At 39.2% G+C, this 14,661-nt stretch overlaps 3 protein-coding genes and 1 pseudogene across 5 annotated transcripts; 2 read left to right on the top strand and 2 right to left on the bottom strand.

The window, feature by feature from the left end:
- The first annotated feature begins 786 nt into the window (after window positions 1–786).
- On the top strand, window positions 787–4,393 carry LOC106440815 (annotated as a pseudogene).
- Window positions 4,394–4,553: 160 nt separating this feature from the next.
- Window positions 4,554–7,353, top strand: LOC106444608 (thaumatin-like protein 1). 2 transcript variants are annotated; one of them, XM_022717725.2, is made up of 3 exons: window positions 4,554–4,910; window positions 5,017–5,652; window positions 5,974–7,353. In XM_022717725.2, the coding sequence occupies exons 1-3, from the start codon at window positions 4,838–4,840 to the stop codon at window positions 6,288–6,290; spliced, it is 1,026 nt and encodes a 341-aa protein (XP_022573446.2). In that variant the 5' UTR covers window positions 4,554–4,837; the 3' UTR covers window positions 6,291–7,353. The 2 variants fall into 2 exon arrangements, with proteins under 2 accessions (XP_022573446.2, XP_013741519.2); XM_013886065.3 differs by having other exon boundaries at window positions 5,017–5,710; window positions 5,974–6,225.
- On the bottom strand, window positions 7,130–9,424 carry LOC106440816 (1-acylglycerol-3-phosphate O-acyltransferase). The gene is made up of 8 exons (XM_013882573.3): window positions 9,060–9,424; window positions 8,701–8,937; window positions 8,565–8,611; window positions 8,317–8,435; window positions 8,081–8,241; window positions 7,897–8,006; window positions 7,587–7,810; window positions 7,130–7,485 (listed from the first exon to the last, which is right to left on the bottom strand). Exons 1-8 carry the CDS (start codon window positions 9,407–9,409, stop codon window positions 7,351–7,353), a joined length of 1,383 nt encoding a protein of 460 aa, XP_013738027.2. The 5' UTR covers window positions 9,410–9,424; the 3' UTR covers window positions 7,130–7,350.
- A 360-nt stretch (window positions 9,425–9,784) lies between these two features.
- LOC106440817 (growth-regulating factor 8) lies at window positions 9,785–11,786 on the bottom strand. 2 transcript variants are annotated; one of them, XM_013882576.3, is made up of 4 exons: window positions 11,229–11,786; window positions 10,974–11,141; window positions 10,540–10,888; window positions 9,785–10,471 (listed from the first exon to the last, which is right to left on the bottom strand). In XM_013882576.3, the coding sequence occupies exons 1-4, from the start codon at window positions 11,506–11,508 to the stop codon at window positions 10,015–10,017; spliced, it is 1,254 nt and encodes a 417-aa protein (XP_013738030.2). In that variant the 5' UTR covers window positions 11,509–11,786; the 3' UTR covers window positions 9,785–10,014. The 2 variants fall into 2 exon arrangements, with proteins under 2 accessions (XP_013738030.2, XP_013738028.2); XM_013882574.3 differs by having other exon boundaries at window positions 10,540–10,894; window positions 11,229–11,782.
- Window positions 11,787–14,661: the final 2,875 nt, after the last annotated feature.

The raw sequence follows: 14,661 nt of genomic DNA, 5'->3' as shown, positions 1-14,661 counted from the left end.
TACAAAAGAAACTTAACAAAATTTTTTTTAAAAAACTACATGAAGACATAACTATTATACAAATTTAAATATTAAAGAGAATGACAGAAGTGTTGGGAGGTAACTTATAATTTGTCTTTGATGAACTTTCTCTTCTTCTTTTTTTTTCCCAGCAGTTTTCTCTGTTTATTCAGGTTTTTATTTGATAACATATATATATGAGGATTTTAGTACATACATTTTGTTAACCTTGTTGAGTATTTTCTCCATAAAATAAAATTTATAATAAGTTTTGCTTTGTGTTACTTTAGTCATGGTACTTTATCATTCTGTGAGCTCTGAACAACTATTTCGTACAACTCTCAAACCAACCAAGGAGCAATGGTTCCTACTTCCTAGACAGAGAGAGTTTCGGCTGTCGTGAATGACAAACAATTCATGTCCGTTTTGTTTCTCACGCACCTTCATGTCACTGATCAAAACAATACTTAAGAGAATATCCAGCAGCTCAAATTGTATGCCCAATTTCGAAGCAGCTAAACATAACAGTGGCGAAGTAGAAGAACCATCCAGAAACTCATTTTTTGTTTTGGAATTCCGACGTCAATAAAGAAGGTAATTATCCATTAATCCACAACCACGTGTCATACAAAACAAAGATAGCCGTCCGATCATCGAACAAGGACGTTGACGTCAAGGACAAACCTTTCTCCAATACAAAACCACCACGTGGCTTCTTCAGAAACACTGAACCGTTAGATCTGCCACGATGACAAACTAAGACGAAACTCTCAGGAACCGAAGTGTACGCAACTACACAGTTCACTAAACTCATGTCTTATTTAATTTTAAGGATCTCTCTTCGAGCTGAGTGAATAAACCTCATAGCTAGCAATCTATTGAGAGAGAGAGGCCTACGCGATCTATACAACAATGAGGAAGAGGACGCTAGTGTCCGTTTTGTTCCTTTTCTCACTTCTCTTCCTTCTTCCAGATCAAGGTTACTACCATCTTTCACACTACTAACTCTTCTGTGTACACCACTTCACTTGATTTGATTACTAAAGTGTCCCCTTGTATAGGAAGAAAGCTACACGCGAATGCAGAAGATAGTTCCGACGAAGTTACAGATCCACCAAAGATTGAGGAGAAACTCGGCGGTCACGGCGGTTTATCCACTGATTCAGATGTTGTTCATAGGTTAGTGTCACACACTACTACAACTTTTTAAATTCAGTTTTATATAAAATCTCTCAGCTTGATTTCAAACTCGTTTTATTTGAAACAGAGAGTCTGAATCGATATCGAAGAAGTCACTACGAAGCAACGCGGAGAAGTTTGAGTTCCAAGCTGAGGTTTCTCGGCTCATGGACATTATCATCAACTCTCTATACAGTAACAAGGACATCTTCCTAAGAGAGTTGATCTCCAATGCTTCTGATGTAAAAAAACCTAACTGTTTATTATTATTATTACCATTTGGTTTGTTGCTTGTTGAACATTGGGAGCTAATGTTTTTATAAAAAAATTTCAGGCTTTGGATAAGATTAGGTTCCTTGCTCTCACTGATAAAGAAGTTTTGGGTGAAGGTGACACTGCTAAGCTTGAGATCCAGGTTTGCTACATCTTTCTCACTAGGTTCAGGGTAAATTTTCAGTTGTGTAATAACGTACTTATCTGCAGATTAAGCTAGACAAAGCAAAAAAGATTCTTTCTATCCGGGACCGTGGAATTGGAATGACTAAGGAAGACCTGATCAAGAACCTTGGTACCATTGCAAAATCTGGAACCTCAGGTACGTTTTCTCTTATGTGGTTGATTCGTATGATAGGTTGGGATCAAGTATTGAAGATATTTTCTTTCAAACAGCTTTTGTTGAGAAAATGCAATCAAGCGGGGATCTGAACCTTATTGGACAATTTGGAGTTGGGTTCTACTCTGCTTACCTTGTTGCTGACTACATTGAAGTCATTAGCAAGCACAATGATGACATCCAGTAAGTTGATTCCTGATAGTGTTTTGTTATAAAATCATTTGGAAAGCTTTTCTGATAACTTATTTTTTGAATTTAATCAGACATGTATGAGAATCAAAGGCTGATGGTAAATTTGCTGTCTCCGAGGATACATGGAATGAGCCTCTGGGACGTGGAACTGAGATTAGATTACATCTTAGAGATGAAGCTGGTGAGTACCTTGAGGAGAGTAAACTTAAGGTCAGTCATATACTTATAACTTTGGAAGTAAAGTCTTCTTTTATTTCTGAGTATTGTCTCATTGTGGTTGTTATGATCATCTTTGTCTACTACAGGACTTGGTGAAGCGATATTCAGAGTTCATTAACTTCCCTATCCACCTATGGGCTAGCAAAGAGGTTGAAACTGAGGTCCCAGTTGAGGAAGATGAATCAGCTGAAGAGGAAACTGGTGAGTTATAATTCCTGTTGTAGTGTGTCTTTATTCCTACAAGTCAGGCGTCCCCTATTAATGGTACCTTTGCCTCAGAAACACCCTCTACAGAGGAAGAGAAGGAAGAAGATGCTGAGGATGAGGACAGCGAGAAGAAGCAGAAAACTAAGAAGGTGAAAGAGACAGTTTATGAATGGGAGCTTCTGAATGATGTTAAGGCCATATGGCTCAGAAGTCCAAAGGAGGTGACGGAGGAAGAGTACACTAAATTCTATCACTCTCTCTCTAAGGATTTCTCTGAGGAGAAGCCAATGGCTTGGAGTCACTTCAACGCTGAAGGTGATGTTGAATTCAAGGCTGTGTTGTATGTTCCTCCTAAAGCTCCCCATGATCTGTACGAGAGCTACTACAACAGCAACAAGGCCAACTTGAAGCTCTATGTCAGGAGGGTCTTCATCTCGGATGAGTTTGATGAGCTTCTGCCTAAATATTTGAGTTTCTTGAAGGGTCTTGTTGACTCTGACACATTGCCTCTAAATGTATCAAGAGAAATGCTTCAACAACACAGCAGCTTAAAGACAATAAAGAAGAAGCTTATCCGTAAGGCCCTTGATATGATCCGTAAGGTCGCTGAAGAAGACCCTGATGAGGTCCATGATGATGACAAAAAAGGTATTCCATTGGTATGCATCAAACTTTTTTTCAATTCTTAGCACTACGCAGATGTGGAGAAGTCTGGTGAGAATGACGAGAAGAAAGGCCAATACACCAAGTTCTGGAACGAGTTTGGCAAGTCTATTAAACTTGGCATCATTGAGGATGCTTCTAACAGGAACCGCTTAGCAAAGCTTCTTCGTTTTGAGACGTATGTGCTTTTCTTTATTCACATCTATCTGCTTATCTTAGTACCTAAAGGTTAATATAATTTACTATTATTTACAGAACAAAGTCAGATGGAAAACTGACTTCCCTGGATCAGTACATCAAGAGAATGAAAAAGGGGCAGAAGGACGTGTTCTACATCACAGGAAGCAGCAAGGAACAGCTGGAGAAATCTCCATTCCTGGAGAGGCTCATCAAAAAGGGGTATGAGGTCATCTTCTTCACAGACCCCGTTGATGAGTACTTGATGCAGTACCTGATGGACTACGAGGACAAGAAGTTTCAGAACGTGTCGAAAGAAGGGTTGAAAGTTGGGAAAGACTCTAAAGTCAAGGAGCTGACGAAGTGGTGGAAGGAGAGTCTGGCTAGTGAGAATGTTGACGATGTTAAAATCAGTAATAGGTTGGCTGACACTCCTTGTGTGGTTGTGACGTCCAAGTTTGGATGGAGTGCAAACATGGAGAGGATCATGCAGTCACAGACTCTCTCTGATGCAAACAAGCAAGCTTACATGAGAGGAAAGAGGGTGTTGGAGATTAACCCACGGCACCCTATCATCAAAGAGCTCAAAGAAAGGGTTGCTAGCGACCCTGAGGTAAACAAAACATAAGACCTTCTGTCTACTTTTTATCAGTTTGAGTGATTGAGATGAAACCAATACACACATTTTCTTTCAGGATGAGAGTGTGAAAGAGACTGCTCAGCTCATGTACCAGACGGCTTTGATAGAGAGTGGATTTGTACTCAACGATCCAAAAGACTTTGCAGGGCGTATTTACAACTCAGTCAAGAGCAGTCTTAAGATCAGCCCTGATGCAGTAGCAGAAGAGGAAGTGGAGGCAGAGGAAACAGAGACCAGTGAGGAGGCTACTGAGGCAAAATCAGATGACTTAGCTGGTGGTCTAAACATTGAAGCTGAACAGGTTGAGGAAGAGACGCCAACCAAGGATGAACTGTAGATTTCACTTGGTGATGTTTTTTCTTATCTATGTGTTTCTCTACTCTTTAGTTAAAAGCAGAATATTAGTTTTTTTTACTATATGGTTTTTGATGGATTATGTAAAAGCAACTCAGCATGTATTTTGGTTTGAAGCTTTTAATATATTGCTTAAACAATGATATGAATTAGTAACGGTTAAGACTTAAGACACGACACTCTTTGTTGGTTATCTATCCGAAGTTATCCTTGCAGCTTTCTGTAGTGTTAGCCACCTATATAATGCATATCTACTTGGGGTTATTTTCCATAAAACTAAACCTTGAAATGGTTTCTGAAAAAATTAAAACATATAATCTGTAAAAGCTGTAGATTTTATTTGCAAAGAAAAAGACTTTAAATAAATTCGTGATAAAATAGATTTTCCAACAACTTTTTTCTTCTCATATCACTTTAAAACGTAAAGTAGAATGGTCATACTTTTTTATTGTGAGATCACATGGACCTTGACCCTTGAGAGAAGGTATATATACAGCTGTTGATGTCATCGCAAATACTCTTTAAACTCTGTCTCTTCAGTTTTTTTTTTTCTATACTTTTCTTTCAAAAGAAGGAAAAATAAAATAAAAGTGATGATCATAACAGTTCTTCATTCTCTTGTCTCGTTTTATTTCATCATCATCCCAACCCTCATCTTCTTCCATGGTAGTATTCGAATCTATCATAATATTTTACTATAATTTATATCAATATTCATTATCATATATATATATATCATAAATAAAGTATTGCATGCATTTGCCTTGTGTAGGAAGTAACGGTGCTACAATAACTATCGTAAACCGATGCAGCTTCACTGTCTGGCCTGGAATTTTACCCAACTCAGGAAGTGGGGACATAGGAACCACTGGTTTTGAGTTAGCCTCTGGTGGTGCACGTTCCTTCCAAGCTCCAGCAAGCTGGTCTGGTCGGTTTTGGGCAAGAACTGGTTGTAACTTCGACTCTCAAACAGGCCAAGGCACTTGCTTAACCGGTGACTGCGGTTCCAACCAAGTAGAGTGTAACGGCTCAGGAGCCAAACCACCCGCTACACTAGCCGAGTTCACAATCGGGTCAGGTCCAGAAGACCCGACCCGAAAACAAGACTTCTACGACGTGAGCCTTGTGGACGGATACAACGTCCCTATGGTAGTTGAAGCTAGTGAAGGGTCAGAAGGTAACTGTTTGACCACAGGATGCGTAACGGATCTAAACCAAAGATGTCCAGCGGAGCTCCGGTTCGGATCCGGGTCAGCATGCAAAAGCGCGTGCGAAGCGTTTGGTAGTCCAGAGTATTGTTGTAGTGGCGCGTACGCTTCACCAACCGAGTGTAAACCGTCCATGTACTCGGAGATATTCAAAACAGCGTGTCCTAGATCGTACAGCTACGCGTTTGACGATGCTACGAGTACGTTCACATGCACTTCTGCAGATTATACCATCACTCTTTGCCCTTACTTGCCTAGGTAGGTTAACTTCTTTTTTTTGTTTTCATTTGTTCCCATTTACTTTTTAGTATATGCACACGGCGTGCTTAGCTAGCAGAGCCTTGTGATTGGTTTGTGCCATTACCGAAAAAGAGGTTGATTCTTTTGTATTTTTACACGTAATAAAGGAGTATATAATAGTCATTCCATCAAAGAAAAGGAAAACAAAAAAGGTTATTAGAACATACAACAGGCCTACCATTATTCAAATAGTATACTGATTAAAGTTGGAATGTGTACAGCCAAAAATCTGCAGCTAATGGGTGGAGAGAGGGCAGTGGATCTGCAGGAAGCTCACCGTCTCCATTGTCTACGTGGTTATCTGATGTATTCAGTTCTGGCTCATCATATATTCATAAATCTTCCAAATATTTACCCATCTTTTGTTGTATTTTTCTTTTTCTTTGGTGGTTTTGATTTATGTTTATGTTTCTCATTTCCGGCTTCCGGGTGTGTATATCTGCTGCATCCTATTACATTTATATGTTTCATGATTGTGCACACTAATGGACATATAACCACACTGTTGATTTGTATTTTTGAACGCACTACAAGATAATGATAACCATGCGCAATATGGAAACTAACCCCTAAAAGTATCTCTATCCCAAACTGTTTGAAAAATTACTAGAAAAGGTTCTCAAGATTTGTGATATCCAACTATTATTTCAGAGTATTATTCTTGAGAACCCATTTTATTAAATTTGTTATGAGAATGCTCTAAGTTCCGGCATAGATTGCATCTCAAATAGGCCATTACAGTTTTAGTTACAATTACAACGTAAGATCGTAACCAATATACCAAATGCAAAAAATATGAGACGATGAGTGTTTTAGTCAGAAAGTTTGCGGGTGGCATTTTGCTATTGTTATGTATAGAGTTTATTGGAGCCGAGTGAGAAAGTGGTTGCAATACTCGAGAAATGTCGTCATAATTCATCTATAAAAAAATACAACTAAGTGGAAGAACTTATCTGATGATAACTAACATATAACGTATAATGGCCTTTTTTTGGTTTGTACTTTGTATACAAATGGTGTATCCTATTAGGATTACATTGATGATGGAGAGATGACGAGAAATGCAAAAAAGAGAAGTGAAAAAATAAATAAAAAAGAGCAAAAGGAGGAAAGAATATACTAACAGAAAATAAAGCAGAAAAGAAGATCATCACATGATAACTGATAAGCTTAAGTGCTAGCCGTGGACAGTTTAACCAAATTAAGCAAGCTGAACCAGTTCTTTTTTGGTTTTATTCGGGTTTGGTTTAAGGGTTTATCTTAATCAACACATATTTACGCAACTCCTATCAACAAACAATGAGATCAAATAGATATGATAGTTCTGTTTCATAAGTATAAGAAACTAGATGTTAATTTTTTTCTCAAAAAAAAAAAAGTATAAGAAACTAGATTAAACAAACAAATATTTAAAGAGTACAATATGATACTTTAATTATGAGATAACATTTGGAACTCTTGAGACTTCAAACACAATTACACAACCAAAATGGAAAAGAATAAATAAAAGATGATTCCGTCTTTCTCTTTTGATGTTCTCTTATATTCTTTTCTAGATATAATGAAGTTGAAATGTAAAAGAACAACATTGGACACGACTAAACCAATCGCAAACCATCTGGGAGTTGTTCTTGATGAGAGGAGTCTTGGTCTTGAGATAAATGCTTACGGCAAGCATAAAGCACTGCCGAATGAAAACCAGATGGGTTGTCTATGAACACAAAATGGCCACCCTACAAACATTTTTGACCAAACAAAATCTCATATAAGCATCTTCTTTTTCTCTATACTTTCCTCTTAAATGTGTGATAAATCTATATAGAGACTGACTGACCTGTGGAACACGAATGATTTCGCAAGGGACCTTCATGTGTTTCCTCGCTTCCACTGCGCCTTGATAGTTCATCCAATCATTCATTCCATATATAAAAGTAGTTGGCACTTTCCACTCTGATGCGCTTTGTAAGAGGGGCTTCCGAGCAAATGCTCCAAAGGAGAAGATGTATTTCAAGCACAGCTCTCCACTAGCCTTTGCAGCCAAAGTATGATACACATAATCTAAAAATCAAGACCATCACTATCAGCTAATTACTCATCATTCTCCATTACCTTATATGGAAACTTAAAGAGAAAGAATTGCTCACCGGTAAGCAATATGGATTCCTCATCTGTTAGCTCAGTTCCCTCAGAATGTGCACCAAATCTTGCACTTGTATACCGGTTCACAAGACCTGGACCCCAAGGACCTAATCCTCTGCACCAGAATCATATATTTAGAATAATACTATAAGAGCATCATATATACATGAAAATATCATAAGAGCATACCTAACCAGCTTCTGAGGAGTGAAATTAGACTCCCATAAATGATTCAGGACTGCGCCTTTCCACGTAGCTCTGAACTTAGTGAGCCACTCTGACTTGGGATCTGACTCTGCAGTAAACCCAGCAGACCCCACCAGAACCAAGTGTTGAACATGCTCAGGATGCTGAAAAGTTAGAAATCAAAATTATAAGTCACAAGCTGTCACCTTCTACACATTGAGAGTTCTAAGAAATGTCACCTTAAGCGCGTACTTAGCAGCAACATAACCACCAAAAGAGTGTCCTAATAGAATAAAGTTGCTGAGATTCTTGGATTTACGCCATTCCTCAAATGAGTCTATAAACCATGCCTCTGTCTCTGCATAAACAAATCAAGAACAAAAACAGTTCCATTACTTGTGTAGCAACTCCATATATATATACAAAGCACATTGAGAAAGGTTCCCATGAAACTACTAAAGCCACGTGTCATCAAGACTTATTATACCTTCTGTGCTTTTACACGTAAAATCAGGCCTACTTGATCCACCCCACCTAGAGCAAAAAAAAAAGGAAAAAATTACTTTATTATACAGAGACACAATGAATCCTTTTGGAACCAATGGCAAATTTGGTTTGCTTACCCAAGTTGATCAATAGCGATGACCCTAAACCGACTCGCAAGGGCATCAAAATTACGAAAGAAGAAGCCTTGAGAAGCACCGTAACCATGAACCATGACAAGTGTTGGAGAACCTTCCTTGGCGTCAAAGGTGACAGTGTTGATGTACCTAGACTCATTGCTAGAAGACCTAAACCACCTGACTTTGGAGCCTGGTGGTCCTGAACCAATGTTGACTTGCTCCTGTACATAAGGCGTCCTGAAGATTGTTCACCCATCAAGATTAGAAACTTTTAGAATTAAAAAAAAAAAAAAACACAAAGGCCTGTTCTGTTATGTAATAAGAAACAGAGTAATTAAAACAGAGAATCAATTTTGTACTTGAGGATGGAGAGAAGACGCTTCTCGGCGGCGATGGTTTTATCGGTGGAGGTCGGAATCCACCGGAGTGAATTGGGCCTCAAGATTTTCCATTTCGACTTCGCCGCGTTCGTGGCAGCCGCCGTAGCAGCTGATGAATCGCCCGCTGACTTTGAGATTTCCTCCGCCATTCTTGACCGGAATCCACTAATCAAGGAATCTCGGATTTTTTTATTTAATTTATTACAATTAAATTCTGAATTTGTCACGAAGACGAAGACTAGAGGTTTTGCTGCGATGTCAAGACGCAAAGGATATTTATATATGCTCCCTGTCTGATGACCGCAACACAACGTCATTGATGACGTCATGTCTCTTGCAAAGCAAGACAAGAAGCTTCCTCTGTTGTCTTAATTAGACTAGAAGATTTGGATTGTAACGAGAAAAGTTAACCTAAGCTTAGCTTATTTTATAAATAGCTTTGTTACTAATTGCCAAGTAATTCAGATAAAGATCAAATAGTTGCATGTTTTTTAGCCATACTTATTTATTGTATTGTGACCTAAACCGGTTTACTTAACCGGAACTAATGTTTTGATCCCATTCTGGTTTAATTAATTCACTTTGCTAAGCTGACAACAAAAAAAAAAAATTCACTCTGCTTTTTTGGAACATTATTAATTCAGTGTGCTTAATCAACTTGAAATCAAATGTCACAAAACTCACTTTTGTGTTTCTTCTCCACCTAAGAACAAGAGGTTGAACCGATTTTCCAGTGGTTTAAGCAAACCGATGTTACACATCACATAATAGTAAAATCCAACAGCCAAAAAAAAAGGAACAAGATCCAAAAGGTGATCTCAGTTTTTCAAACAAATCACTGAGAAAGATACTTAAATCTGAAACATAGTTTTGATTTCTAATCACTAAACCGATTCTAGACTCGTAAAACGACACTAACTCAAGTCGTTTTGGTTTAGCTTGAGCTTCTGCTGCAGCTACTAGTAGTAGTAGTACTAGTACTAGGGTTGTTGGAGACGCCAAGACAAAGTGCTTCAGCCAATGGTCCACCTGGTGTTGTTGAACATAGCCACGACGGTCCTTCATGGCTAATCCACTGATGCTGGCTTCTTCCCTCACCTTCCTCCATGCCTCCTCCTCCAGCCATTGATAGTGTCAGTGAGCTTCCCATCGCCTCATCTTGCTCCCCTTCTACCAAAAACCGCCTCGTCTCTTGGCGGTTTGGACTCAATAGACCCTCCAATGCTCCAAATCTCTGGTCTACTAATGGATCATTCTGTATGTAATTAAGATCATATTCAAATCCACGTTTGAGCTCCCTGCTTGATCCAACCTTCAGCTGAGCAGCTTCATGAATCTCCGGGTTTAATGTTGCTATGGAGTCGCCTTCTTTCATAAGCCACCTCAATCCACTTCACATACCAACCAACAAAGTTTCAATTATTTCAATACTTTGATAAATGTGTAAGTAAACACGCACCTATGGTGATGATCATAAGAAGAGGAAGCTGGCGGAAGAGTAGAAACCGCAGAGAACTGGCTTAAGGGAGGTCCGTAGAACTGAGGATAAGCTGTAGCGAACTGGCTAGCAACGTTCTTAGTGGTGCGAGCATCATTGTGGTGAGAATGAGATGGTGTTTCCACATGCTTTCTTGAACGAGGACGGCTCTTGTGAGCGTGCCTCTCACAGTATTTCTGATCAGGGACCACGTTCCTAGAGCATCTCCATTTCTTCCCGTCTGTTCTCTTGCACCTCCATGGCTCCATATCAGCCGTGTTGTTGCTTGCGTTTGAAGCAATCCCCAGCTTCAGTGAACCTCCTCTCGCCACTGTCACTGTCACCCACGACATCAGATGCATATAACATGAATACATGATAACTAAGAGAGATAGTGAAAGATGAGGAGATGTTACCATCATGATTGTTGGTGTGGTTCCTGGAGAAGGGTGAGAGAAGCTCAGAAGGAACAGGAAGAGAAGCCATCATGTACTTGAATATATTCCTCTGTCTCTCAAGCTCTTGCCATTGAGCTTCACTGAAAGCTGCACCTTCCTTTCCACTCATGCTTCTTCCCATCTCCCCTGGATTTAACATCCACAAAATTTCACATCAAGACAAAAACATCTTCAATCTAGTTGAGAAAGTGATAAAAGGAGAGAGCTTTAAACCTGAGGAGGTCAAGGTGAAGAAAGGGTCAGCAACTGAAACACCAGCAGTGGAGTTAGAACCCCCTAGAGAGAACATTTCACCAAGAGTAGAAGTGTTTGAAGCAGAGAAGATTGGATCGGCAACACCATTGGAACAGTAACAGAAGGAAGCAGAGGCCGGCGATGAATATGAATGATAATGATGAGACGGTAACATAACGTCTTTATGAGAGTGCTCTACAACTCCAAAACCAAACCCACCAACAAAATCTTCCTTATTACGTTCCGCTCTTGTTCCCATTAAAACTAAGAACAACAAACCCCACTCGAAAAGTCTCAACCTTTTTACCTTAAAACTCGATTAGAAAACACAACAGAACACATAAACAACAGAACAAGAAACCCCTTTTTTTTGTTATGCTTTGTCTCTGTAATGGAAACCAAAAAGCTTCACCCTTCAGACAGGACCTGAATCCTAGGGAGACATACCCACAAGAACACAAAAGCTCCCTCTTTTTATATTTCTCTCTCTCTCTCTCTATCCCTCTGATCAGTGGCACTTAAAAAGATGAGGCTGGGGAGAAAAGGTTTAGGTTAAAAACGAGTAGGAGAAGCGGTGCCGTTTTTTGAGAGCCTCATGAGCCATAAAGCTTTTCTCTTTTTTGCTTCCTTAGTCTCTAACATTCGACCTTTGTTCCAGAGTACAGACAAAACTCTACATTAACTCTCTCTCTCTCTCTCTTCCACCTGACACAGGCAATAAACACCCACGTTGTCGTTTCCTTCACTAAACACCGTTAACTCTCTCTCTCTCACACACCGCCTCTTCAAAAAGTCTTTTACTTCGACCTTAGGTAACGTCTTCTCAAACTTTCACATCGTAGTCATGGGGATAACAACAAGCTCCGTTAAAGTAACGGTGCCTGGAGATGTGTGTTCGGGTAGTGGGACCCCACGTCTAACGTTTCCGTGAGAGCTTCTCATAGGGGACCAGAGGGGATGTGATGCTCTAACTAATTTACCCCTCTCGGCTCACTAATTTAGATTTTACTATTATCCACCCCCACTTCTTTTCTTCTTTGTCTTTTCGACCCCACTACTTTTTTTTTGCCTCGGCCACTTCTCTAGTTCTTTCTGATTTAGCTAAATTTCCTCTTTTATATAGATGGTTAGAAGATGAATTATTAGAGGATAAATTGAAAATCCATTTAATTATTGGCTGAAAATTCATAATATTTTTATAAGAAGAAAATATAAAAGGCTAATTCTAGTGTTATTTTCTTTGTCGTATAGGACCATTCAATCCACAAATGTTCAAATGTCTTGAAAAAGTACGGTTCATCAAGGTCATTGTTCGTCGTTAGTGATATATAATTGGTGGTTACTCTTGAATGCACATGTTCTCTTGAATGCCTTCTTAACTATACGGAAATCACCTAGTCAAAAAATAAAAAATGGGATCATGAAGGTTTATGTTAGAATTTTGTTACGTATCGATCATAAACATGTGCCAAACTATATTGCCGCGAGACTACCAATTTTTTTTATTACAGATTCATTTAGTAATATGTGGAAGCAAGTAGTGTAGGAATGAGGATAGAAATGTAGATAAAATAAAGAAATTATCCGTTTTAAGAGGCGGTCTGACCTGTTTTCGAGAAGATCTTGGCATCAAGTAGAGTAGGAGACAATATTCTACGTGTGTTCCAGCATCTAGATACTGAGAGAAGACTACAAATGTGAAATAAGCTTATCCGTTAACCATGATAGGACTAATGATAGCAACGTGGAACTTAAACAAGTCTAAAGTCAAGTAGCACAAAAGATAAAGTATAGGGAACCACTAAAACTATATAGGAATGTCTCAAGAACCATTAGGACAAATAGAAATCGGACTGGTTTTGGAGTTTGTGAGAGAACAGACCAGAAGTCGAATATGTGGGAGTGGGATTGTTAGCAAAAAAAAAAATGTGGGAGTGGGACAATGACACAGTATTCGTAGATTCATTTTTTCAATGGTTTATTTATTTTTTATTTTTTTAATTCTGATGATCTTATTAAACAAAGAAATTTGCATTCAATAACCAAACAAAAACTCAAAATTAACTATATAACCAATTTCACATACTCTCTCCTCTTTTCTCTTCTTATTTTTCTCTATTTTCTTTCTACAAAACTAATTTTTCTTTTTTTTATAGTTATTTCACAAATAACCCCATTAAACAAAGGAAAACAGCCCAAAAATATAAGAAAAAATAAAAGAGGCCAAACAAAGCCCACAGACGAGTCCCACGAAAAAACCAAAATAAAGTCTAAAGGAAGTCGATCGTGACTTGAAATCCACATGTTTCTTTTAGTGTGACAGGAACACGTGCCCACCATGCGGGCCACCACCGCGCTTCAGTGACAAGGACATCTCCGGCGAAGATCTAATCGGCGGCTCACCGGAAACAAACCAGAAACAGAGCCCCGTACCAAACACCTCGCCGTCGATGACATCAGGAGATGAAGGCGTCACTATCTACAACACCTTAGTCTTTATCGTGAAATCTCATACATCAGAGGATAATAAATCAAATCAAAATGACTTGATTCTCCATCGAAATCCAGTAGATCCACAAGAGAACTAAAACCAAATGATCTCTCTTCTTAATTTGGAGTTTCTATCGAGAAACAATGTTCTTGATCCAATTGAGTAACGAAACGATGAAAATAGAGATAGCTTGAGGAAGATAAGATCAGACAAAAGCCATGATGAACCCGGAGAAGACCAACGCCATCACCACGAAGAGAAGTGAGACGTGGAGCCAAGTGCCAACGGAAACATCAGAGGAGCTGATGTACCATCGGAGCTAAAAGCCAGCCGACCACCCAAAAGAAGGTGTGATGCCGGAGACCAAAACCGGTAAAGTCAGTGCTAAGGAAGTCACTGCTTTCCGAAGACTGAAGCTCGATCAACGGGAGGCAAGGCCGGAAGAAAAACCGACCAAAAGACAGAGTGAGACCTCGGAAAGACACTTATAAGTGATTCAGTTTATTTACAAAAAATATTTTCTGTATAGACAAAAAATAATGTGTGAATGATATTTTTCGTTTTTGTTGAACATGAGTTTACAATAGATTAGTGGTGAGGTGTTGGTGTCGGACGTATATCGAGAAACAATGTTCTTGATCCAATTGAGTAACGAAACGATGAAAATAGAGATAGCTTGAAGAAGATAAGATCAGACAAAAGCCATGATGAACCCGGAGAAGACCAACGCCATCACCACGAAGAGAAGTGAGACGTGGAGCCAAGTGCCAACGGAAACATCAGAGGAGCTGATGTACCATCGGAGCTAAAAGCCAGCCGACCACCCAAAAGAAGGTGTGATGCCGGAGACCAAAACCGGTAAAGTCAGTGCTAAGGAAGTCACTGCTTTCCGAAGACTGAAGCTCGATCAACGGGAGGCAA

Source organism: Brassica napus, chromosome A3, assembly GCF_020379485.1.
Source record: "Brassica napus cultivar Da-Ae chromosome A3, Da-Ae, whole genome shotgun sequence".
Taxonomy (NCBI): Eukaryota; Viridiplantae; Streptophyta; class Magnoliopsida; order Brassicales; family Brassicaceae; genus Brassica; species Brassica napus.
The sequence above is the reverse complement of the archived record's forward strand: the minus strand, read 5'-3'. Positions and strand labels throughout refer to the sequence as shown.

Coding starts and splice junctions, on each gene's coding strand:
- LOC106444608 (XM_022717725.2), top strand. CDS start 4,838: ATGATCATAACAGTTCTTCATTCTCTTGTCTCGTTTTATTTCATCATC. Junction 4,911..5,016: donor AACCCTCATCTTCTTCCATG/GTAGTATTCGAA, acceptor TGCCTTGTGTAG/GAAGTAACGGTGCTACAATA. Junction 5,653..5,973: donor CGCGTTTGACGATGCTACGA/GTACGTTCACAT, acceptor GAATGTGTACAG/CCAAAAATCTGCAGCTAATG.
- LOC106440816 (XM_013882573.3), bottom strand. CDS start 9,409: ATGACGTCATCAATGACGTTGTGTTGCGGTCATCAGACAGGGAGCATA. Junction 8,242..8,316: donor CTGCTAAGTACGCGCTTAAG/GTGACATTTCTT, acceptor CTAACTTTTCAG/CATCCTGAGCATGTTCAACA. Junction 7,811..7,896: donor GGAATCCATATTGCTTACCG/GTGAGCAATTCT, acceptor CTTGATTTTTAG/ATTATGTGTATCATACTTTG.
- LOC106440817 (XM_013882574.3), bottom strand. CDS start 11,508: ATGGGAACAAGAGCGGAACGTAATAAGGAAGATTTTGTTGGTGGGTTT. Junction 11,142..11,228: donor CTTCACCTTGACCTCCTCAG/GTTTAAAGCTCT, acceptor TGTTAAATCCAG/GGGAGATGGGAAGAAGCATG. Junction 10,895..10,973: donor CCACACCAACAATCATGATG/GTAACATCTCCT, acceptor CGTGGGTGACAG/TGACAGTGGCGAGAGGAGGT.